The following is a 25,716-nucleotide window of genomic DNA, read 5'->3' as shown; positions in this document are numbered from 1 at the left end:
CGGGGCCGAAGGGCGTGTCCGCAAGCGCTGATTGGCTGGGGCGCGCCGGCGGGGAGGAGCCGACCGCGGGGCCCCGAGTGCGGCGGCGGCGGCGGCGGCAGCAGCGGCGGCAGCAGCAGCATGGGTCCTCGCCCGCGGCTTCGCTGAACCTCACTGGCCTGGGCTGCCCGCGGCGCCCGCAGCGGCCGAGTCATGAAGGGGGCCTTGGGGAGCCCGGTAGCCGCCGCGGGCGCCGCGATGCAGGAGACGTTCGGCTGCGTCGTGGCCAACCGCTTCCATCAGCTGCTGGACGACGAGTCGGACCCGTTCGACATCCTGCGGGAGGCCGAGCACCGGCGCCAGCAGCAGCTGCAGCGCAAGCGTCGGGATGAGGCGGCGGCGGCGGCGGCTAGCGGGGCTGGGCACCGTGGCGGCAGGAGCCCGGCCGTGGCCTCAGGACACAGGCCCGGCGCGGCGGGCCGCAGGGAGTCGCAGAAGGAGCGCAAGAGCCTCGCGGCGTCCGGCGCACAGCAGCCAGACAGCCCTGGGGGCCCGCAGCCGCCAGGTACGCCGCGGGCACTGAGGTCACCCCTCCAGCCGCGTGGGCGAATCAGAGCTGGGTGTCCTGATGGGCACAGGACCCGGGGTCACCCTTCCGGGGGCCACCCTTCAAGATAACAGTTTTTTCGGGGTCATGTTTCCAGGGATCACTCGGGGGCCACTTTTGAGGGATCGTGACCCTCCAGGGCCACCCTCCCGGTCCCTGGTCACCCTGTCTCAGTGAAGGGGCTAGGGTATCACTCTCGGTGGGTTTATCCAGATGTGGGGACAGTGAGCAGAGCTGTGAATCTTGGTGGACGGAGGGCCTTTGGTCACTCCCTGGGTCCCTATCCAGGAGGACGGGTCGGGAATCACCCTCCCTCGAGGGGGGGGGCGTCCCTCTCCACCCGTTCCAGGTGGGCCGAGCTGGAGGTTCTTAATGGGCAAAAAGGCATGGTGTGACTCTTGCGGGTCACCCTCATGACATTCTTGTTCCGTGGAGGGGCCGGGACTGACAGCCTGAGGGTTGCGCAGCTGGGATCTCCACATCTGCAGCTGGCTGCATCCTTCCTCCTCCCAGCCGGCCTCTGCGGGACTCAGCCTACCAGCTCTGTAGGCGATGCGCTGCTGAAACCTTCAGGGATCCCAGACTCTGGGCCTCGTAATTCAGGGAGGCCTGAGCACCCTCAGGTGTGGGAGCCCCGAGAGGGCAGACCTGAGTCCTGGGTGAGTGGGGTGGGCTTGGGGTTCTGGCTCCTCTGCGCCTTGGTCCTTTTCTCCATCTTAGCGCTTCCAGATGTTAGCTGACATCGATGGCAGGTAGAATAGTGGACGTGTAATCTGTGGTTGATTACTTGCCCCCCCCCCGAAGCGGTTTTAACCTTTGCAAGCGGAATGCTCAAAGTTATGCTTAAGCAGAAGGGTCAGCCCTCCTCTGGGTGTACTGTCTGCGTGGGAGGCTGCTTCAGACTTCGTGGCTGTCACCTGAGCTGCGTCAAGGCTTTTGCAGCCAAGCTCTCACCAAATGAACGCTCCGTTTTCCCTGTATTAAGTTTATAGCCCTAAGGTTGGCAAGAAGGGGTATTGAGATTAGAGTGTAGTTTGACCACGGGGTAGGCAGGTGTCCGTGTGGGCATTATTACCTAGTCCTCACTTGGAAAGGGTCGGCTCCACCTCCGGCTTCAGCTGGTAATGTTTACCTTTATCTGTAAAGTTCATTTGAGACATTGGTTGAGATTCAGGAAATCATTAATGAAGATGGCTACCTTGGTGAATTTGGGACTCCTTTTAAAGTGGAAATGCACCATACTGTGCATTTTGTATTAAGTTTCTCTTAAATGTATTTAGAAAAATGGGAGGGAAGGAATTTGACCTTTTTATTTTATTTTATTTTTACTATTTTTTTTATCAAATATACTAACCTTGGGAAGATTACCAGTTACTACTGGTAAAATGATGGTTTTGTTTGTTTGTTTTTGTTTTTTTTTTTGAGACAGAGTTTCTCTGTGCTGTTCTAGGACTCTCTGTAGACCAATCTTTCCTCTAATTCACAGAGATATTCCTAGAACTGCACTACCACACCTGACTGGAATGTTGCTTTTTAGCTTTTTTAAAATTAAAAGTATTTTTGTTATGATGCACCCAGGGTCTCCTTCATGTTGTGAAAGTGATCAACTATGAACTTGAACCCCCGGCCCTTGTTACAGAATTCCAAAGTGTGTGAAGTTAGCAGAAGGGACCCTTATGTTTCTTATGATTAACACTTTGCATTTATATACATATATCTATGTAATGGACGCACAGTGTGGGGCTGGGAGAAAACATTTGTTCTGAGAACATGAGGATCTGAGTTAGTTCCATCCCTGCCTGAATCTATGGGCCCCAATTCCCAGAGCGAGAGACCCGGTCTCAGAAAGTAAGGTGGGCTGTTCGGAGGTGAACACTCAGGGCTTCCCTCTGGCTTCTGGAATCTCAAGCACACTTGCATATTCAAAAATGCACGAACACGGGTACAGTGCTCTTTCTTTTCTCTTTTCAGCATACTCTCTACTTGCTATTGTAAGCTCGTATACTTAGAACGTTATTTCTCTTTCAGTTCACAATGTAGTCATTCTGGCTTTTGAGACCTAGTTGAATGTTAGAATTTTGTAATGAGATTTCTTTTTTCAAGTGTGCACGGTTCTAATACTTGTAGCTACTGTTCTAAATATATCTGATGGGTTATAGAGAGACTCCATAGGCTTTGTTAGCTCTAACTGACATGAAAGACCATGCTTTTCTGCAGTCAGAAAAAAAAAAAAAAAAATACCATGCACATTTGCTGTGTAGCAGAAACAGTTCCTGATCTCAAAATGATGTGGAACTCATTGTTTTTTTTCCCATGGAAATATATTAACTTTAGTGTCTATGTCTGTCTAATGATAACCCTCAAATGAGCCTTGCCCAGGAATAAATTCTTTTTTGAATCATCCGATTCATTCCTTGTTTCCCTAGACTTTCAAGGTTATGTTGTAAAGCCAACATTCAGCTTTGTCTTATAGGAAATCTTACTATGCACATTACTGTATTCTGCTTACTCTCTGGTGATCAGACCACTGAGGCTAGATCTTTCCTGGAAAGACCTGGGAAATGCAGCATCTATATCACCTATTCCAAGCTGCTGATCTAGCACAGAGAAGCTAGGTCCAGTTGCATGGTGATCTTCTAGAATCAAGTTGTGGAGGAATAAAAATCTGTCCCTGATTACTTTGTTTTGGGGTTTAAGAAAAATGTAATGTTTGCAAGGTCCTCATAATTATTATAATAAATTGCATCTAACAGTTCATTTTACACACAGGAGCCCTGGAAGAGATTTTGCTTAATTGATATAATTAGAAATAACTTAGAGAAAGCAGAAAGAAGTGAGAAAAAGCACTTAAGCAACTCTGTAGCTAAACAGAGATACATACTTTTATAAAAATCTGAGTTGCTAGTAGGAAATCAAAAGTTAAAGGGCTGGAGAGATGGCTCAGTGGTTAAGAGCACTAATTGCTCTTCCAGAGATCCTGAGTTCAAATCCCAACAACCACATGGTGGCTCACAACCATCTTGTGATGTGATCTTGGCACCCTTTTCTGGCATACAGGCATCTATGCAGGCAGAATACTGTATACATAATACATTTTATGCATTAAAAAAAAAACTATTGGGGCTGGAGAAATGGCTCAGTGGTTAAGCACACTTACCACACTTGCTGAGGACCTGAGTTTGGTTCCCAGCACCCACATAGTGGCTCACAGCCATCTGTAACTTCAGTTTTGGGGATATAATACCCTCTTCTGGCCTCTGTGGGCATTACATACATGTAGATTGTACTTATATACACATGCAGGCAAGCATATTTACACATTTTTTAAAAAGTCTTATAAAGAAAATAACTATTTTTAATTAACTTAAAAAAAGATTTATTTTATGTGATTACATTGTAGCTGTCTTCAGACACACCAGAAGAAGACATCAGATCTCATGGTTGTGAGCCACTATGTGGTTGCCGGGAATTGAACTCAGGACCTCTGGAAGAGTAGTCAAGTGCTCTTAACCACTGAGCCATTTCTCCAGCCCATAAAACATATTTTTATTTTATGTGTATGAGTTGTCTTAGTCAGGGTTTCTATTCCTGTACATAACATGACCAAGAAGCAAGTTGGGGAGGAAAGGGTTTATTCAGCTTACACTTCCATATTGCTGTTCATCACCAAAGGAAGTCAGGACTGGAACTCAAGCAGGTCAGGAAGCAGGAGCTGATGCAGAGGCCATGGAGGGATGTTACTTACTGGCTTGCTTCCCCTGGCTTGCTCAGCCTGCTTTCTTATAGAACCCAGGTCTACCAGCCCAGGGATGGCACCACCCACAAAGGGCTGGGCCCTCCCCTCCTTGATCACTAGTTGAGAAAATGCCTTACAGCTGATCTCATGGGGGCATTTCCTCAACTGTGAGGCTCCTTTCTCTGTGATAACTCCAGCTGTGTCAAGGTAACACCCAAAACCAGCCATGTGGGTGTGAGCTCCAGTCCTCTTAATAGCTGAGCCATTTCCCCAGCAGTTTATTTTTTATACTGAGAAGAAGTCACAGACCTTTTTATATTTTCAGCTTGTGAATTTCCGGAATGATAATTTATCCCTTGTATTTCAAAAACCTCTTCCAATATTTTTAGATTTTTTTGAGAATTCCATATATGAGTATCATATTTACATAATCTTCTCTTTCCTTTCCTCCCAAATCTTCCTGTGCCCCTACCCCCGCTGAGATTCATGACCTCTTTGATATTATTCTTACACACACGCACGCACACTAAATCCATTTATTGTTGCTCAAATGTACGTGTATTTAGGGCTGGCCACTTAGGATTGACTAACCTATCAAGGGGGCTTGTCCCTGGAGAAAACTGATTCCCCTCTCTCAGAGGCCGTTGGTTGCCTGTAGTTCTTCATCTAGGTTTGGGGCTTTAAGAGATTTCCCCCATCCACATTGGCATGCCATCTGGTGTCGTTACGCAACTTTTGTGTAGATTTTATGGGTACAGCATCCCTATCCTATCTAGAAGATACTGTCTTGCAGCAGATGTCCTGGTCCTCTGACTTACTGTCTTTCTACCTCTTCTGTAATGTTCCCTTACCCTTAGATATTGGGATTGCCTCTTCCAGTTTTGAGTGTGTGCGCACGTGTGATTTAATTACTCATTTATTTTTATTTTACATGCATTGGTGTTTTGCTCACACATATGTCTGTGTGAGGGTGTCGGATCCCTTGAAACTGGAGTTAAATTGTGAGCTGCCACATGGGTGCTGGGAATTGAACCCAGGTCCTCTGGAAGAGCATTTCATGCTCCCAACAATGGGGCCATCTCTCTAGAGACATGGCCTTCCCAGAACTCACCATGTATCTAGACTAACTGGCCGTGGATTCTCTCTGCTTCCTGAGTGTTGGTGTTAGGCATGCTTCCTCACTTTTGGCTTTTCTGTAGGTTCAGGGATCTGAGCTCAGATCCTCATATTTACAAAACAAGCACTTAGCCCACTGAGCCATCTCTCTAGCACCCAATTTTGGTTTCTTGATAACGTAAGTTTTTCCAATAAAAGCTGTAGTTATGGTATCTTTTGATGTTATAAGCATACCAGAAACTTAGATTTTGAAACTCACTTAGTAATAGAAATTGTACTTAAATATTTTTAGTCATGTGACATTGAAAACAGGCTTCGAGGCCTAATAGTGTACATCGTTAATCCCAGCACTAAGAGGCAGGTAGATTTCTCACCTGATCTACATAGGGAGCTCCAGACCAGCAGGATTACACAGTGAAACCCATCTCAAAGAGAGACAGAGACTGAGTTTAGGTTTGTGGTTTGGTTTATCAAACTTAAAAACAACTCTGCGTGAAAAGTAAAAAGTGTATAGTTTTGTGTTAATGATATCAACAGACATGATGATTGCCTCAGAATGAAAACTGGTATAACTAATGTGCGTGTGTGTGTGTGCGCGTGTGCGCGCGCGCGCGCAAGCGCGCGCTAGATTTTAAAGGTTAGGAAATACTGTGAAAATACATATATGCACGTATTTCCTAAGAGCGTAGGTATATATGCCTATATATACAAATAAGCATATCTGTGTGAGGAATGTAACCATCAAAACGTACCTGTGTGAAGAAATTAAACCTTTTATAACTATAAATCAATTCAAAGAATAATTTCTGCTAAGAAAGTAAAAACCATGGGACTAGAAGCGGCACATACTGTAAGAAGCGACAAATAAAACAGCTGAGACCAGGGCCAGGTGGTGGTGGTGCACCCCTTTGATCTCAGCACTCGGGAGGCAGAGGCAGGTGGATCTCCAAGTTCAAGACCAGCCTGGTCTACATAGCCAGTTCCAGTATAGCCAGGGCTTTGTAGAAACCCAGTCTTGGGAAAAAAAAAAAAAAAAAAAAAACAACAACACAAAAAGTAGAGAAAAGGAAAAAAGGAGAGGGGAGGAGTACACAGTAAACCTGCCCCAGCCGGGCTGTGTCTTCAGTGAACCAAAGGTCCCTGTGCTTTGTCACTGCGACGAAACACCATGACCACAAAGCAAGCTGGGGAGGAAAGGGTTTACGTGGCTTACTCTCAGTTCACAGACCATCACTGGAAGAAGTCAGGACAGGAACCTGGAGGCAGGAGCTGACTCTGAGACCATGGAGGGTGCTGCTTACTGGCTTGCTCAGCCTGCCTTCTTACAGAGCCCAGGACCTCCAGCCCAGAGAGGGCAGCATTCACATGGGCTGGGTCCTCCCCCCTGATCACTGAGAAAATGCCTTACAGCTGGACCTCATGGAGATATTTTCTCAATGGAGGCTCCTTCCTCTTGATGCCTCTAGCTTGTGTCAAAACCAGCCAGTTCACCCAATTTGAGTAATGGCTGCCTCTTAAACGGGTCAGGGAATATGTGTGAAATGGGTGGTGTCACATATGTGCACACCCCCGTGTGAAAACAAACGCTTTCATGTTAGATGGCAGACCCCTAACTACCCTTGGTTTGTTGGTAGCTGGGATTCTTTTTCATTCTGGTTGAAGAGGGGTTGTTTGTTCGGCTGTTTGTTTGGTTTTGGGTTTTCTTTTCTTTTTTTAAATTTTTCTTAATTTTTTATTTTATGTATATGTGTACACTGTCACTGTCTTCAGACACACCAGAAGAGGGCATCGGATCCCATTACAGGTAGTTGCTGGGAATTGAACTCGGGACCTCTGGAAGAGCAGTCAAGGCTCTTAACCATTAAGCCATCTCTCCAGCCCCCAGTTTTGGTTTTTCAAGGTTTCTCTGTGTAGTCCTGACTGTCCTGGAACTCACTCAGAGATCCACCTGCCTCTGCCCTTCCCCCACCCGCACCCCCCAGGCCTGGGATGAAAGGCGTGGGCCACCAAACCTGGCTGTAGCTGGGCTGGGGTTCTAAAAGTGTAGTCTGAGGCGCAGCTTTTCTCCTTTACTTTCCTTAGATGGGCTTTATCATCATGACTTGTAAGGCTGTCTGTGAAATGCCACCCATCCAGTAAAATAGACCTAACAGCAGATACAGAGGCACTGAAAAAAAAAAAAAAAAAGTAAAACTAGCCACACACGGTGGCCCTGGAGAAGGTGGGTCTGTTCAAGGCTGGTCTGGGCTCCTTAATAACACTCTCTAAATCTGTAGTTTGAATGGGTTAATCCTGGAATTTCTAGGACTTGGTAAAGTCTCTGATAATTAGCAGCCGAGGCAGCAGGAGGCAGTAACCGTGTCTCTCCAGTACCCCCACTTCCCAATGACTTTGGCTTCTGGTAGAAACCTCTAAACCCCGTGCCCACCCTGTCCCACGCTGCTATGGATGCTGTGTTCCAGCTTTGCTCTGATTCTCCTGGCAGGCCAGAAGCGGGCCCCTAGAAGAGGGGAGCAGCAAGGCTGGAATGACAACAGGGGGACAGACGTGGTGCTTGATAGAGCAGAGCGAAGGTCCTACAGGGAATACCGGCCCTACGACACCGAGAGACAGGCCAACTTGACAGCGGAGAAGTTTGCCGATGACAAGTATGTACCTCAGTCCTCCATTAGGGTGGCCGGGGCCCCTGAGGTTTCCAGATCACCACTAGGCTTTCTGACATTTCTGTGGTGGCAATCCTAAAGTAATTGGTTGAGGTAAGTCACAAGTCGTGTTACCTTCAATAGAACGTGAAGGCCCTGCCATTTACTTTTTTCTTACTTCAGGAAATGATGTTTTTGCTCTCTTGCTTCTCTCTTGCTCTTGCCTTCCTGCTCCCACTCTCTCATTCCCTTCCTCCCTCTCTCTCCACTCTTCCCTCTCATGGCCGGCTTCGACTCCTCTCCCTCTCCTCTCCTCTCTCTCTCTGTCTTTCTCTCCCCATACTACCCTCTTAACACCTAGCCCACCTTGCCATCAGAGATGGTCACCTTTCAGGCTTTGTCCCATTTTCCTACCTACTGATCTACTGAGGAGGTAAAATGGTGTCTCAGTTACTTTTCTATTGCTGTGAAGAGGCACCTTACCAAGGCAACCTATTAAAAAAAAAGCCATTTAGTTGAGGTCCTAAAGTTTCAGAGTGTGAGTCTGTTACCATGGTGTTGGGGAGCATGGCAGGAACAGGCAGGCAGGCACAGGTAGGCACAGGCAGGCACAGGCAGGCACAGGCAGGCACAGGTAGGCACAGGCAGGCAGGCACAGGCAGGCACAGGCAGGCACAGGCACACAGGCACACAGGCAGGCACAGGCAGGCACAGGTAGGCACAGGTAGGCACAGGCAGGCAGGCACAGGCAGGCACAGGTAGGCACAGGCAGGCACAGGCAGGCACAGGCAGGCAGGCACAGGCAGGCAGGCAGGCACAGGCAGGCACAGGTAGGCACAGGCAGGCACAGGTAGGCACAGGTAGGCACAGGCAGGCACAGGCAGGTACAGGTAGGCACAGGCAGGCACAGGCAGGGAGGCACAGGCACACAGGCAGGCACAGGTAGGCACAGGCAGACAGGCACAGGCAGGCACAGGTAGGCACAGGCAGGCACAGGCAGGCACAGGCAGGTACAGGTAGGCACAGGCAGGCACAGGCAGGGAGGCACAGGCACACAGGCAGGCACAGGTAGGCACAGGCAGACAGGCACAGGCAGGCACAGGTAGGCACAGGCAGACAGGTACAGGCAGGCAGGCACAGGCAGACATGGTGTTGAAGCAATAGTTGAGTGGCTGAGAGCTCACACCTCATCCATAACCACAAGGCTGAGATCACCTCATTGAGACAGCAATGGAATAATAAGGGCTTTTGGAACCTCAAAGCCTGCACCCATGACATAACTCCTTCAACAAAGGCCACACTTCCTAAACCTTCCTACACCTTTCCATCAGCTAAGGGCCAACCATTCAAACTACCACAGATGGCAGTGCATACACACTGGCTGCTCTATATACTTCCATTTCTTCTTGACACACATGAGGGTGTCCCCCCTCGTTGTGTGATAGCAGTGTTTGCTTAGTATTTCTAGTTGTGTATTAATGCACATGATGGAAGACCTGTACTCAATGGCCGTGTTGTGACCCATTATCTGGATGAGTGCCATTGGGCCTGTGCTTGGCTCAGCATTAGGCTTTATAAGGTTGAATGGGTGCAGATGGTATCAAAACAGACAAAATTGGGGTCAGGCGGCCTTCAGTTCACAGGGACTAACCACTGTTGATAGTTTGGCTTGTCACTAATATGTGATGGCATCTCTCACATCTTTTTGCAAACTGGGTTGTAATCTGGGTAGATTTTTTTTTGTTTGTTTGGTTGGTTGTTTTTTGTTTTGTTTTTGCTTATTTGAATTAAAGTACACTTACTTTGATTTTTTTGTTTTGTTTTTGTGTTTGTTTGTTTGTTTGGTTTTTCAAGACAGGGTTTCTTTACATCTCTGGCTGTCCCTGGAACTCGATCTGTCGACCAGGCTGGCCTCGAACTCGAGATCCACCTGCCTCAGCCTCCTGAGCACTGGTACCACCACTGCCCAGCTGCTTCGACTTTCTTAATACAAGTTACTGGACAGAATTACAAAATCTTCGTCATCTTAAAAGTCTAAATTCGGCCCTGCCAGCTTATAGATGAAAACCAGAGGGACAGAGAGTTGGGAGTAGTTCTGGTCTAGGTTTAGTTTGACAAGGATGTTGACTCTGTCCAGGCAGAACATGTATTTTCCCTCAGAAGCCACATCCTGAGTGTGACGGGTTGACTGAACCAGGTTCAGATGTACAGAACAGTCATGTCATGTTGGTGTGTGTGGATCTCGGATGCAGACGTTCCTCTCAGCCAAGCAGTAGCTTTCTGTTGGGCTTCTAGAACTTACCTGAACTCCCTGCACATATGCTTATTAAGAAATTAGTGTGTCAGGTTGCAGATTGGCAGGTAAGAGAACTTGCTGTTCTTCCGAGGACCCGTCACTTACCAGGCAGCTCACAATTGCTTGTAACTCCAGCTCCAGAGGATCTGACGCCCCTGTCCTGTCCGCCGAGACTCACACAGGCATACACAGAAATTAAAATAAGTCTTAAAAACACCAAAGTCTTCACTGTCTTTGGGCATTTGTGTAAAGTCACAGGGCAGAATAAGGTTCAGTACGTCAATGATTTCAGCTCCAAATACTGTAACCTTGTGGCCGTGTATTCACAAGGGAGATTTGGAGGGACACCGTTTATACAAAACGTTCCAAATTAAATGCTTAGAACCAAGACAGGAAAGAGCCTTTACACTGAACTAACACAGTCATTGTGTATAAACAAGGGAATTAGGCTATACCGGGAGAGGACCAGTGTCTGTGCTCCCTGCCTGGCACCCATGTGCCCACCGCTCCGGCAAACCCCTCTCTCCTGCGTCAGGGTCTCATCTCTTTAGTAGTCCTGTGTACTAACGGTGGTGTGAGAATTAAGGTGCCGTGTGTACCGTGCTCAGAACAGTGCCAGGAACAGGATGCTCAGTGGTTAACTCTCAGTTTAGTTGAGCATCATGCTTTCTGACAGACAACTGTGACTGCCTTCTAGTTTGTTTTTCTCAAAGAGGTTTCAGCCTTTTTAAGCACATTCCACCACTTTTCACGATACCCTTCTCTCCCCAGACCAGTTGACAGGTTTGATCGGGACAGACCACCGAGAGGACGTGGAGGGCCCAGAGGAGGCCTGAGGAACAGAGGCCGAGGCGGCCCTGGGAACCGAGCTTTTGACTCCTTTGACCAAAGGGGGAAACGAGATTTTGAAAGATACGGTAGCAATGACAAGTAAGCTCCTTTGCTGGTGCTGTTAACACTTTAGACTTTTCTGTTGATGACCAACCTCATACGTGTGCGCTGTCTGTCATTCTTATGGGGTGGGATTTTTTTTTTTTTTAAAGATTCAAAAAATTGTGTGCGTGGCTGTGTGTGATGTGGGTGGGCAGGTGGGTGAGTGGGTTCAGGCTTCAATGCACGTGAGCTGTACCTACAGAGGCCGGAAGATGATGTCAGATCCCCTGGCGCTAGAGCTGCAGACAGTTGTATTCTGTCTGATGTGAGAACTGCACGTTAAACTCAGGCCCTCTGTCAGAGCAGTCTGCACTGAGCCTGGGACTGACCACCTCAGGTTAACACAAACATTCTGTTTCTCCAGAGCAAACAGGATGGAGGACAGTGCGGGTGTCTGTGGCGTTCGTACCTGGGGATCAGGTAAAGACAGGTGAGGCGCAAGGCTGTTTCCTCCGAGTCTCTGAACCTTGGCTTAAAAATGTTCTCTCTGGTTGTGTTTGTCAAGTAGAAATTGATGTGGGTTGTGGTTTAGTGAGGCTGTCTGTGTCTGTGTGTACATACAAAACATACGTGTGTACATACCTGGAACCGATTAAATCAGGAGAAAGCTTTAAAAAACATAGTTATGTTGTATCTAGACTCAAAACTGTTTTTTTAAAAGTATTTGCTTATGCACTTACTTTTTGTTTTATTTGTGAGCCTCACGGTGTAGTCCCTGGCTAGTCTGGAACTCATGGTATATACCAGGCTAGTCTAGAATTCATTGAGACCCTCCTGCCTCTGCCTCCCAATCAAACGCATATGCCACCATACCAAGACCCAGGTCTGGTTTATTATTTTATCTTAATTTTAGCTAAGTAATACTTGATGGATGACCGCATATATGCTCATAAGCATACAATATGGCACATGTGCACATCTCAGAATGTATTTTTTTTGAGACAGGGTCTCACTGTTTGCCCATGCTATCAGTGAACTCATTACTTCTGCTCATAAAAAAAGCCTCAAAAAAAAAAAAAAAGTTAAAAGATGGAATTCTCCCCTAGCATGGTGGCACACACCTTTGCTACCCAGCACTTGGAGGGAGGAGGCATTGCAGAGGGAGGTAGATTTCTCTGTGAGTTTGAGACTATCCTGGTGCACACAGTGAGTTCTAAGCCCCACGGACTACACATTGATTGAGACCTTTCCTCAAAAATAAGATGTATATAAAGTTAAAAAAAAAAGCTGAAGTTTGGATCCCCCCCCCCATCATTCTTGTCTCTGTTCTTACCTCTGACATTTTTGAAATAACATATTTTTAAGCATCTCTGTCGCCTTCCTTTCTTTACCTGCAGAAGTAGTCCCTTCAAGGCCCTTAAGAAGCAGGGCCTAAAAATGTGTTTTCTTGGCCTTAGTTAGACTAGGGCATCGTCGAGCACGAGGATTGTGTGATGGATGTTCTTGTTGCTTTTCAGTGACACAGAGCCACCTGCACCCATGGAAGAGACCTCGATGATGGAGGAATGCCAGGACGCACTGGACGAGGGGTCTGCAGCCAAGTAGGGAGCTGCTGCTTATGCCTATGGTTTATCTCTCCCTCCCTCTCCCTCCCTCTGTAAGATTGGGCACTGTGGTTATTGACCACAGAGTCGTGGGTGTGGGTGGGTATCTGGTGGGTGTTTGTGTGAATGCGGAGGCCAGAGCAGGACAGCAGGTATCTGTCCGTATGGTTCTGAACCCTATTGCCTTGAGACACAGGGTCCCTCACTATCTCAAGCTAAGCTAATTAGCCAATGAACTCTAGGCTCCTCCTATCCCCGCTCCCCAGTGCTGGCGTTTTACGTGACATTCATACTCTGCCCCTCAGGTACGCTCAAAAAAAAAAAAAAAAAAAAAACCACAGGGTCTCTTTATGTATCCTGGCTGTCCTATAACTCTCAGTATGTAGACCAGGCCAGCCTTGAACTCACAGAGCTCCACTTGCCTCTGCCCCCCAGCACTGGAGTGAAGGGTGTGAACCACTATACCCAGGCGGAGTAAACATCCTTAACCTACCGAGCCACTGCCTTGACTTTTTCTTAAGGGTTTTAAAAGCTGAATCCTTTCAAGTATCACATTGGGTTGATCCTGTTTATTTGTTAATGGATAGATGATGATCAAACTAATTAAGTAATCTGATTTTTTAAAGAGTATATTAAATTTGAGTATGTGCCCTTGGCTCCTCATCTCTCTTTCTCTCATCTCGTTTCTTGTCTTCTCTTCATGACTGTCTACTCCACATCTCACACAGTTAAGCTGTAAGCCAAGCCTCCTTTCCTTGTGAATGAGCCAAGGTCCCTCATCTTAGCTGAGCTGACTAACCAGTGAACTCCTGTGTCCTAGCTTTGTCTCTTAGGCCGAGCCACCTCCTGGATAACTGTCCACTCAGCCTTCTCCCTGTCAGGATCCATAGCCAAGCAAGTCACAAGGCAGAGTGCTTGGAACTTTTAAAGGCTTTCGTTTTTGTTTGGTTTGTTTATTTTATTATTAGTATGTGTTAAATGGATTGCATGTGCATGTGGAGGTCAGAACAACTCCCTCCTCCACCTTTATGCAGGTTCCAGGGATGAGTCTCTGGTCACTACTAGGCTTGTGTAACAAGCAGATTTACCCACTGAACCATCTTGCGAGCCACTTGGTAACATTTATTAACCTTAATTATCTCATATATGTGAGTACAGTCTTCAGACACACCAGGAGAGGACATTGGATCTCATTGCAGATGGTTGTGAGCTACCACGTGGTTGCTGGAAATTAAACTCCACTATTCCACGGATCCTTCAAAACCTTGACAGTACTTCCCCACATCAGGGAAATTCCCCTGAGGTTTTCCCATCCCCAAAGACAGAACACAGCACCGCTTTTCCTCCCGCCTCTTCCAGTTTTGAGTCATTCCCACTGATCTCCTCAACCCCTCAGTTAGTACATTCCTTCTTCTCTCATTGTCCCTCTAACCCCAGGCCTGCTTCCTCTTGTCCTCACCCTCCAAATACTTCCCCCACCACACCAGGCCTAAGGGCCTCTTCAGTCTGGATCAGTGTTGACTTAAGCTCAGCTCTCTGGCTAACTGTGCTCTAGTTTCCCTCTGCCTTGAGAATCTTCTTCGTAACTCATCCGAGGTTTGCCTCAGGCCTGTTCTTTCTCAGTCTTTACGTGATCTTATACACCCTGCTCTTATATTGTCATGTATGTTTTGACACAATACAGATCTTTGCCTTCCTCCTTCAACCCGAGTCGGAGGTCTGAGTGTCTGTGTGTCTGTCTCCTGCATACCTAGGCCAGCTTCCTCACTGATTCTAATATTCAGCATGACTGAACTGCTTGCCTGCTTCCCCACAAACTTCTGGGCCTCAGGGACAGCATTGTCAGCCATCAGCTTCCCCGAGCAGAAGCCTGTAAGTTTCCTTCAAAGTCACTTTTCAGTCCTCTTCTACCCCAATACCCCATTTACCATCTGTCACCAGCACAGCCTGAGCTTCTGACGTCCTGTTGTCACTGTAGCCCCTGAGCCTCTACATTCTCTCTGCACCACAGTGGCTGTCACTCCGGCGTTCCAAGTGTCACATTCTTGAACCTCTTAAGACACCTCCAGTGGCTTCCTGTGTCTTCTCTTTTATCCTGATGTGCACAGTCTAGAATGGCCTGGCCCCTATAGGACCCTCAAGTTTGACAACTCTGTGCCTTCTCAGCACTCATTTTGTGGTCCCCACTTCATGTTTCTGAGCGCACCTTATCCTCACACCTCCCCTGCCCCCGGCAGTCATAAGCTTGCTTCCCTGTTTGCTGAATTCTTGCCCTTCATCCTGCCAATTCTCCCTTTCTCACACTTCAGCTGCCAGAGCAGACTGAGGCAGTTTGATCCAGTTATTTAATCTGCCCTCATTAAAAGGCATAATCAGCTGCATGAACCATGGAGTTGTGAGGACTGTGTTTTGTGCTCAGCTGTGCTGTTCATATCTACAAGTAGGCGAGAGGGAGGGGCCCCCTAGAGTGGAGCCCAGAACTTGGATGCTATGTAAAGATGTGCCAGTGTCATTTCTCACAAGAGTGACAGTGACTGATGGTTGTGACAGCTGTGAGTTTACTGCTCAAAACAATGAAGAATGTGTTTTTAAAATAGGACTCACAGTTAAGGTGCCTATTTAGACGGCGTTAACTAGTCATAGACACACATTTCTGTGAGCTGGAAAAGTGAGTTGTGTAGGAATCTTCAGGGGGAGCTCTTGTTTCTGTGGCTCTGTCAGACTTTAAAACCACAGCGTCTTCTCAGCAACTGTCAGTTTTGATGGTTTAAAAATTCCATTCCTTGATGAGATGGTCTGCCATACCAGCTCTGGTGGGCCGCTTTGACGCTGGGGCTTTCCTCCTTTCAGCCAGTGGCCCTTCACCTCCTAGGTTAGAACTTGATGGAAGAGCTTAAAGTCCTGCATACCAGACTTTTAGTGAACAACCTAAAATGCATGCCTATTCTTCCAGCTTAGCCAGTTTACTGGTGTCACACCCATCCTCCCCTTGTTTTCTGGCAGCAGCTGAATCTCTCAGCAGTGTCCTGATGTTTGAGGGCACCTGCTACACTGACTTGCTTTGTCTCTGAGCTTGCCTCTTCTGAAGAGTTCATATACATGGAATCTTACACAGAAAAGACACATTGGCTTATTTCACTTGCCATGTTTCCAAATTTCTGTCCTGTTATGGCCTACGTTAATTCCCTATACTTTAAGTTCCAGATTTTGTTTGTCTGTCAGTTGACAAATGTACTAGTAGCTTCTGGTTTGAGGCTGCTGTGCATGGCACCTTGTAAACTTTTATGCATGTTCTCATTTCTCTCAGGTGTGAAATTCCTGGATCATGTATGAACTCTCAGAAAATTGATTTTAATTTTATGTGTATTGGTAATTTGACTGCATGTATGTCTGTATGAGGGTGTCAGATGCTCTGGAACTGGAGTCAGAGACAGCTGTGAATTGCCACGTGGGTGGTTAAGAGCACTGGCTACTCTTCCAGAGGACCCCAGTTCAATTCTCAGCACCAGCATGGCAGCTCACTCCAATTCCAGAGGATCTGATACCATCTCACACACAAGATAAAAATAAATCACCAAAAACCTCACTCACCCAAAACCATGAGTCCAAGAACAGAGTAAAACATGAAAATCATTTCAACAGGTTCTCATGATGAAGTTATTAGACAATGTGGAAATAAAAGTGAAAATTTGAGGTCCACAAGAAAACTGATCAAAACCAGTTTTGACATGAGGAGGTTAGGTTTGGAGCATGAGCCCGGAGTGAGTCTGGAATCCTTCTGGAAGGGCACATGGTAGTGATGGAGATGACACTGGCTGATGATGTCATTTCCACAGACTGTGGAGCTCAGAATGTGCCTCCAGTTTGCTGCGAAGGCATAGGATGGTAGAGAGAACTCACAAGACAGGACCCCAAGGGCTTGGGGTTACTTTTAACCTTATTTACATTTCTGATGCAGTCCCACACAAGCATAACTTGTTTTTCCGAAGTAGACATTTGGTCCCATCAGCCCCCCCCCCCCATAATCTCTTGTAATTATGTATCTTTACAGAGTTCCTGAGTTGGAGGTGGAAGAGGAAAATCAAATCCAAGAGATGACCTTAGATGAGTGGAAAAACCTTCAAGAGCAAACTAGACCAAAGCCTGAGTTCAATATCCGGAAGCCAGAGTCCACAGTTCCTTCCAAGGCAGTGGTGATTCACAAATCCAGATACAGAGATGATGTAAGCTTGTCTCAGGGGAATCTGTACTGTTGACCTCATCAGGCATATAATAGACCGATCTTGGTGGGTGTGGAAATAGGACCTTGCATTTGGCATTCTTGTTCTCCCCTCTCCAAAACATTTATTTTGTATGTGGGGTATAGATGTCAAATGAGAACTTGTGGTTCTGGGGAACAGAACTGAGGCCATCTTGCTGGCCTGCCACTTGGCATTCTTGGTTCTGCTCAAGCATAATCAGGGATGATGGAAAGGAATGTGAACAGTCTACACATTCTCTGACCCTGTTGTACAGTGACTTAATAGCCCTGGCTCCCTCTGTCCAGCTCTAGAAACAATAGACACCATGCTACAGCCAGCTGTTCTGAAAGCAGTATTAAGGACTTTAGTGTTGTGCAGACCTTATTCTATCCCTGCATGTGTGCACATACATACACTTGCTCGTGTGCCTGTGACTCACCAATGCAACTAGACTGGCTAGTAAGCTCCAAGACTGTCTTTGCTTCCCTGGTGCTGTTCCTGCCAAAGTCTGCTTTTTGAGTGTTGGGCATACAAACTTGTCTTTGTGCAAGCATTTTACCGATGTGACTCTAGTTCCAGACATCAGGCCTTTTACCAGATGCCTGAACAGAGATATTCCAAGGGAAGTATCAGTCTTGTAACTACAAGGCATTTTGTTGTTGTTGTTGTTACTGAAGTTAAAGGAAGACGGAAGCACACAGGTGTAGAACTTAGAATGCCTGTTGTTCAGTCACAGCACGAAACCATGCAGATGGTGTGATCTTCTGGTAGTCATCTTCCCTGCTGGATATTACTCCTTGACTTGCAGTCAGAAGTTCAGAATAGTGTGTAGTGTTGTCTGTGGTTCTTTGTTAGATTTCCAGTGCTGTTGTAAAATGCCTGAGAGATCATTTATAGTGAGAAAAGCTTTGGTTCAGGTTGTGTGGCCCTGTGACTTTGGACCTATCACATCAAAATGCAGATGGCAGAAAACTATATTTGCTTGCCAGAGTGTGGCCAAAAACCAGTCAAGTGTTCCCTTTCCGGACACAGCCAAGACCATCACAGGCCTTTGCTTATGGGTCCTTTGAGATCCATGTCATGGCAATTTTCACGTGCACTTCAGTCAGCACAGCAAACTCCTCCTCTACATTTTCCTAATAAGTTTTGTGATGTTCCACCAGAGACAGTTTTCAGAGACATGAGAGGCCAGATAAGTTTCCTGTGAAACCACTGTGCCCTCAGGTTGGGAAACATGTGAAAATAGAAGCCAATTCCTCAAACCACATCAGATCCATCTTTCCTGGCTCCAGAGATCAGTCGTCTGAGTCACTGAGTTTGATTAGTTTGGTTTCAATAAAGTAAATGTCTTTGTTAAATCTTCTGGGCATTGCAGAATTTAGCCAGGGATTGTTTTTAAAGCATGAGCCAAATCTTGTGTTTTTGTTTTTTCCGAGACCTGGTTTCTCTGTGTAGCCCTGGGCATCCTGGAACTCTGTAGAATGGACTGGCCTCAAACTCAGAGAGATCCACCTGCCTGTCTCCTGAGTGCTGGGGGGAGGGGCGTTAAAGGCATGCGCCGCAATACCCAGCAGGGTTTACTTACACTTGAATAGTAAATTCAAAGGTGTTTGGATTAAGACTAACTCCTGGTGCTTGGGAGCCTGAGGGTAAGAGGATGGGCAGAGTTGCAGGCTGGCCTGGGATACGGTTTTACTTGTGAGACAAGTACCTGGGCTGGGACACATCCAGGGTCTTCCCGGTCCACAGACCACCAGGGCAGCACGTTAGAAATGCTCACTGCTGTGGGACCGGCTGTGCCTGTGCCAGTCTGACCTTATGACTGTTTCAGATGGTGAAGGAGGACTATGAGGACGAGTCTCATGTCTTCAGGAAAGCTGCCAATGATATCACATCCCAGCTGGAGATTAACTTTGGTAACCTCCCCCGCCCTGGACGGGGAGCCAGAGGCAGCACCCGGGGAGGCCGAGGAAGAATCCGAAGAACAGAGAACTATAGCCCCCGAGCAGAAGTGGTGGTGAGTGGCTGTGTTGTAAGCCCCTATGGCTACAGGAGACGTACTGCTTTGAGCTACAGTGGTCTAATTTTGCGGTTGCCTCCTAAAGCCTGTGAGAGTGAACAATTCTGAACAAAGAAATACTTTTTTTTTTTTTTTTTGACATAAAAAAGTAGTTCCCTCAGGCAGGCCAAAGACTTCACACCTGCCTTCTGCTCCTACACTAAAGCTCACGTCAGGGAGGGCTCTTTCCAGAGAACCTTAACATCGGACTTTTGTGACTTAAATTCCCCACTTCATGTCTTCCCCTAAACTGCTAGCTCTCTGTGAGAAGCTGTGTGAATTCATCCTTGCTTATCTTGGTGGGTACCTAGCCTGTATGTGTGTGTGGGTGCCACCACATAGGTGCTGAGGGTCAAATCCCGATCCTCTGAGTCAACTCTTCAGCACCAAGTCTGGAGGGCAAAAGGGGGGAGGGGGGATAGCTCCTGACAGCGGCCCTCAAAGTAGGTAAAGTGGTCTCCTTCCACTGCGGCTCCATCAGAGTTCCCCTTCCAGCATACACACGGTGGCTCACAGCCATCTGTCTGCAACTGTAGTTCCAGAAGTTCCAACACTCTCACAAAGGCATACAAGCAGGCAAAACACCAGTGCAACACCAGTGCACAGAAGTGAAAATAAAGACCTTTCTCTCTTCTTTAGACCCAAGACGTTGCTCCCAACCCGGATGACCCCGAGGACTTCCCTGCCCTGGCCTAACAGCCACTCCCCTGCGGCAGAGCAGCACTATGAAGAGACTTTCCTTGCTGCGAGAAGAGTCAGACTCTAAGAACAATAGATGTCGCTTTTCCCGTGTCGTGTAAAATTGTTGCACTTTTTTGCTCTGTGGAATCTGGAGTTCCCATGAGGTCAGGCCCTTTCCCCAGGTGGAGACTTTTGTAAGGAAAAGTGTTTAAAACGTGTACATAGATTCTCACAGTTACAGCACAGAGTAAGTAGATTATAGACCGGCTGGGCATGGTGGTGCCTGCCTTCAAACCTAGCCCTCGGGAGGCAGGCAGATCCTGAGTTCAAGACCAGCCTCGTCTACAGAGTGAGTCTTGAAAAACAAGATGTGGAGACATGGAGAAGCGCTCATGTAGAGCAGTCCTACCCCAGTTCTCATATCACTCACCTGTCGTTGTTCAGTTGTGCACCAGGGACAACCACTCTGAAGCAGAGGAGTACTGGTGATTTAAACTACCTCGTGGTCTGTGTGTATGCAAGGTGGTTGTTGAGTATAATCATGTTATTTAACTCACTAAAGGCTTCCTGATAAAAGTGTATTTTTTTTTCTCCCTCAACACGAGTGTTGGAATTTAGCACTGTTTACTCTGAGCAGACTGACTTGTACTTCAATTGTGCCCCAGTTCCTGTGTTGTTCTTAAGGCCTCTAGTGGAGGTTTAGGCTTAGGGACCACCTCACAGCTTGAGACCTAGGGCCAACCACCCATCTATTCACCCACTGGCAAAATTAGGATTCATTGTATGTGGGAGGGACCAGCCAAGGTGTTAGACAGCTGTAGAGATTGGGAAGAGAGAGGTTTGCCTGATGTGCTTGCAATGGAACCTTGCTCCCAAGACCTACCTGTACTCTTCCTACTTGGCCACAAAGTCTGAGATGGTACTGATCCAGGTGTAAATGAAGGTTGGTATTGTATTCCTTCTGAACTTTGTATAAAAACTGAACTCATTAAAGCTGAAGCCCTAGACATAACTAATGAGGATGTTTGCTTTGGGTTACCACCTGCTTCTGATCACATGTTTATTAAACAAATGAGAACATGGACTGCCTTATTCATTTTCCCTGGGAATGGCACACTGCTCCTGAGTACTGTGCTCTGACCAGAGAAGCCTGCACTGACTTTCGTCATGACATCCTCCTTTGAGTTGTGAATGACACTGGGAACTCTTGGAAGCAATGCAGCCTTGACAGCAGGTGGCCCTGCAACAGGCTTTTTGCCCAGGGGCCACCTTGCTAATTTAATGGGGGATAGGTATCATTTTTGGTGGCCACACAGCCCTGAGTGTTCCAGAGAAGACAGAAGAACAGAAGTCACAGGCAGAGAAGGTCATCAGCAAGCTCATTCTTCATTGATGTGTACAGGACCTAAGCTTAGAATTCCCTGCCAGGCTCCTAGCATGAGATGGGCTCCTCAGCCTGTGCCTCTTTCTGACTGCCAAAGACACCTAGTCTTAGAATTTGGAGGCCAGGCATTTAGTGGCATCTGAGTTGAGGGCTCGTGGGCTGTCAAACATGGCCTGGCAAAGGAATTCCGCTTACCTAGCTGAGGCATGATCATGAGCCACGCCAACATGTCTAATTAGGATAGTGTGACTGGCACAGATGTCTCCTGTCTCAGGATGACGAGACTTAAGGCACTTGTGACCCAGAAGCTGCTGCTAGAGATGTCTGCTACAAGGGCTTCATTAGCAGAGGGTCTGGACACTTGGCCAGGCTGCTCTGTAAAGTAGCTACAACCTAACATCTTGGCTGTTACCAGGCAGGCCAGGCAAACACCCTCACAGGGTGTGAGCAAGGCTGGAGCAGCCATAGCCTCTTGTGAACAGAGGAAGGTTTATCTTGCCACCCAGCTTCCTGTGAGGATCAACCTTCGAGGGTCCTATCTGCTTCCGGGACATGCAGCCCGAGATAGTCCTGAGTGGACCACAAGCATGGACAACTTGGTACTGCCTCACAGACTAGGGGCCACCTGCTTATAGGGTAAGGGAATGGATTAAGAAAAAGAACAGGTCCACCTGAAACCTTCCTTAATTACATGAAACTGCAGAACTCGTGATGACGAAAGCCTGATGACCAAGACACTTTCCCCCAGGGACCATGCCAACTCCCACCTCCCCTCTGTGTAAAGCACCATATCCTGACCCACCAGAACTATTATTGAAACAGTGCAACTCAGATCCCACAAGCATGGGTTGCTCCAGTTACACCTTCTCTTGGGCACCCCGGCTTCTCTGCAGTCTGAAGAATGGCCCACCTGTCTGTGGCTGAAGTGTGGGTGTCTGGAAAGAGGACATCTGTCCTGCCTGGCCACCCACAGAAAGGTAGCCAGAGATGAGAAGAGGGCTGGGCAAAGGCATGTCCCTGAACCCCAGTGTCCTAGACACTATAATGAAGAGACAAAGGGCCACGTGTACCATGCAGGACACAGGAATCCATGGTATATGGCATTTTTTTGTTTTAGCTACTGCAAGGGCCACTACCACAGGTACTGGGGCAGACTAGGGGCCAAGCTTCCAGTAACTTGGTAACAGGAATATCCCCAATCAAAGCATAGAAGTGCCTACAACTCAAAAGGAGAGTGACAAAGCATTCTTCCCAAGAACACCCAGTTCCTGGTGGTGAGTGTATGAGTCACAGAATTGAGAGGCGTCAGCCCATACAGACTCAGCATTCCTGAGAGCTGTCAAAGGCACACCAAAGGGTACCTGTGTGTTCATTCGTGATAAACCCACAGAACTGCAGCAGTGACACTGAGACACTAGCTGGTGGCCCCCATGGCACAGCAGCAAGTCCCAAATGCTCGGGAATGCAGTTGATAATGAAAGGGGCCACAGAGACATTTTTGGAGGGGGAGAAAGGGAAGAAATAATACCAGGTACCCTATGAGGGATACTGTATACCCGAGCGGTGCCTCCCAGGCCTGCTGTGTACCTGTGGAGCTTGCCACACTGCTCAAGTTGATTGAAGGTCTTTTGCCCCCAGGAGGCACTCACCAGGCTTGGAACTGAGCCACCCCCAGGGTTCAAGTTGCCCTCCCCCTCGCCCACCAACGATGCGACACCTAAGAGATATACTGGAAGAAAGAGACAGACACGTTTGCTGGGTGGCTGAGGCACCAGCCTAAAAAAATCAGGCTTCCATTACACAGGACAAGGAATCCCAGTGGGGAGAGCAGCGCCGTAGTCAGAAGGGACCTCCAGAGGACTAGGCCCTGCGGACCCCAAGCCACATCAATAGCCGGTCTAGAAAGGTTACAGCCCGAGACAGCCAGCCATCACTGGAAAAGGAGGAGATGGTTAGGCTGTTCTCAAATCTGTTCTCATCCCCAGTCCAGGGCAAGCCATTGTGCTCAGGCAAGGTGTCCACTGAGACCCTTGCAGAACTGTCACACCATGAGTCACACTACAGTGGCAGTCACTGGTTCCCTTTACCATCCTGTCCTGCCAATCTACAATGCCAGAAGACTTGCCAACCCCAAGTCTAAAGTGTTCCCTATGTTCTCCAGCTGGACCCTCAGCAGACCTCCTCCATCCCCAGGGGTCAGGGATAATAGATAATATTATAAAGACATCAAGAATCGGGCTGGAACCTCCGCCCTTAGACGCTCTGCTTCTCCACTCTAAGTGAGGTCTTTTTTTCTTCCCACTGATCTAGGGGCAAGGAATCACTATGTTAGTGTGGTCTCTAGGGCAGCTGCTTTGATGCTTCTAACAAATGTTGCATATGCACTTAGCCATTCTGAGGCGGGGCAGCAGGACCCCCTGAAATGGCAGAAATCTGGGAGGAGGGGAATGGGACTGTCCAATGGTTGGGAGCCTGGCTGGCACTGATTAGGTGTGGGTGGAGCTATGCCAGACACCCTTCCTACTCAAAGGAAGAACTGACGAAATGAGGAATCTGAAATGATTTGCTCCCTAAGCACAGGACCAGTAGAGTACCACCCACCAGCCTGCCTCCACCTCCTCCTCCGCTTCTCTCCCACCCAAAGCCTCCGTTTTAAAACCGTGCTGCCCTGTGAGGCCACTGGTGAGATCTGGCCCTCCAGGCCAAGGGCTTCTTTACCTGGCCATTTCCGACTGGACAGAACATTGGTCATCCAGGAGCTCGTCAAAGCCATGCAGACTTGCTGGCAAAAAGATGAGACTTAGTTAGAAACAAGGCAAGGCAGCAAGTGCGGCACAGGGCAGCACATAAGATTTAAACACACACAACCAGTGCCCTTGGCAAGGGAGCTGGGAAGGAGACTGTACGGATTACCCACCCCACCCCCAACAAATATGGTAGATGATAGCATACTGTGCCAACCACCAAGAACAAAAACCACGTCAAATCTGGATAACGGGAAAAGGAAGAGACCCCATGACCTCAGTACTAGGGGCCAATGTCCTGTCACTCACTAGCTCATGCATGTCCCACTGGCTGCTAAGCGGAGCAGTCACCATCCATTATAGGCATTACAGCAGTATTTTCGTTTTTTAACTGAACATCATACAGATATATTAGTACATGTCAAGTTCTTGCACCGAGTGGCTCGTGGCATTAACACACGCCACTCACACCCTATCCCAGCTGGAATATTACCATCCTCATCTCATGAATGGAAACAGATCTATGTAGGTTGACTAAGCCCAATCTAGAAGTAAATGGCCAGAGCCAAGTTTTGTACAAAACACTCTGGGCTCCAGATGATTCTATCAAGTGCTCCTTCATATAGGATATAAAACAGGCTTAAAAATGGCTTGCCATTTAATTTATGTGTCTCTTGGGATAGGGCATGTGCATCCTGTGGAAGGTGTGTGTGTGCATGTGTGTGTTGGGACTGGGGCATGTGCATCCTGTAAAGGGTGTGTGTGTGCATGTGTGTGTGTTGGGACTGGGGCATGTGCATCCTGTAAAGGGTGTGTGTGTGTGTGTGTGTGTATGTGTGTATGTGTGTGTGTGTGTGTGTGTGTGCATGTGTGTGTGTTGGGACTGGGGCATGTGCATCCTGTAGAGACCTGAGGACAGTTCTGTGGAGTCAGTTCTTTTCTACCTTTATGTGGGTCTAGGATAGAACTTAAAGTCACCATGCCTGTTTGGGATATTTGTTCATCTACTGCGCCATCTTGGAAGCGTTTTTGCCTATCTTTGCAATCTCAATCCCTTAGCAAGACCTCTACATAAGCCAAGACTCACCTGTATTGATCATATTCCCACCTTTGGGTAAAGACGATGTGAGTTATCACACTCTGGAGCATGAGATTGCACACCAAAAATATCAGAAACGGGGAACCATAATCTACTAAAATCAATCTTAAGCAGGTCACCCAGGGAGCTGAGACATTCAATGCAGACAGAGGGCTTTCCCTAGTCCTGCCAGCTACAGGACAAAGCTGCAAACCATGGCCCATGGCCTATAGGATTCTTGAGTCATATCCTCCAGTCCATCAAATCTCCAAGTTGTTCAAGTTGGCACAGAGGAGCGTATGGAATGATCTCAGAGCAGGAATTCACTTACTAGCCTCTTGTGTCCCTTAAAATTGATGTCCTGAAGCCTTAACCCCTCTGTACCTTACAGTCGGCTACATCTGGAGACGGGACCTCTAAAGTGACAAATGTAAAATGAAGCCAGTAGGGTGGCCCTAATCCATTCTCCCAGCTAAGCTTCTACACAGGAGGGGGAATATGACGTCCAGCATCTCTGAGTAAGCAGAGAACAAAGCCCTCAAGAGAAGCCCATCCTGTCGACATCTTGGTCAGAGCTTCATGCTTTTCTGGCACTAAGAGGGGACACAGTTTACTTGGCCTACTTAGTCTATAGTATTTTGTCATGATGCCTCTTCTAAACTAAGAATTAGATCCA

General features: G+C 47.7%; 1 protein-coding gene across 1 annotated transcript; it reads left to right on the top strand.

Annotated features, from left to right (window-relative positions):
* The first annotated feature begins 88 nt into the window (after nucleotides 1-88).
* On the top strand, nucleotides 89-20,869 carry HABP4 (hyaluronan binding protein 4). Its single transcript, XM_080936891.1, has 8 exons — nucleotides 89-544; nucleotides 7,924-8,086; nucleotides 11,148-11,306; nucleotides 11,674-11,739; nucleotides 12,767-12,850; nucleotides 16,905-17,076; nucleotides 18,926-19,111; nucleotides 19,793-20,869. The coding sequence occupies exons 1-8, from the start codon at nucleotides 193-195 to the stop codon at nucleotides 19,847-19,849; spliced, it is 1,239 nt and encodes a 412-aa protein (XP_080793017.1). The 5' UTR covers nucleotides 89-192; the 3' UTR covers nucleotides 19,850-20,869.
* Nucleotides 20,870-25,716: the final 4,847 nt, after the last annotated feature.

This window comes from Micromys minutus, assembly GCF_963924665.1.
Source record: "Micromys minutus genome assembly, chromosome: 1".
Classification (NCBI taxonomy): domain Eukaryota; kingdom Metazoa; phylum Chordata; class Mammalia; order Rodentia; family Muridae; genus Micromys; species Micromys minutus.
This window is presented reverse-complemented; position numbering and strand designations above follow the sequence as displayed.

Excerpts from the sequence above, each read along its gene's own strand:
- HABP4 (XM_080936891.1), top strand. The coding sequence starts at position 193 with ATGAAGGGGGCCTTGGGGAGCCCGGTAGCCGCCGCGGGCGCCGCGATG. Across the intron at positions 11,740-12,766 it reads TGGGGATCAGGTAAAGACAG|TGACACAGAGCCACCTGCAC; the intron begins GTGAGGCGCAAG and ends GTTGCTTTTCAG. Across the intron at positions 12,851-16,904 it reads GACGAGGGGTCTGCAGCCAA|AGTTCCTGAGTTGGAGGTGG; the intron begins GTAGGGAGCTGC and ends GTATCTTTACAG.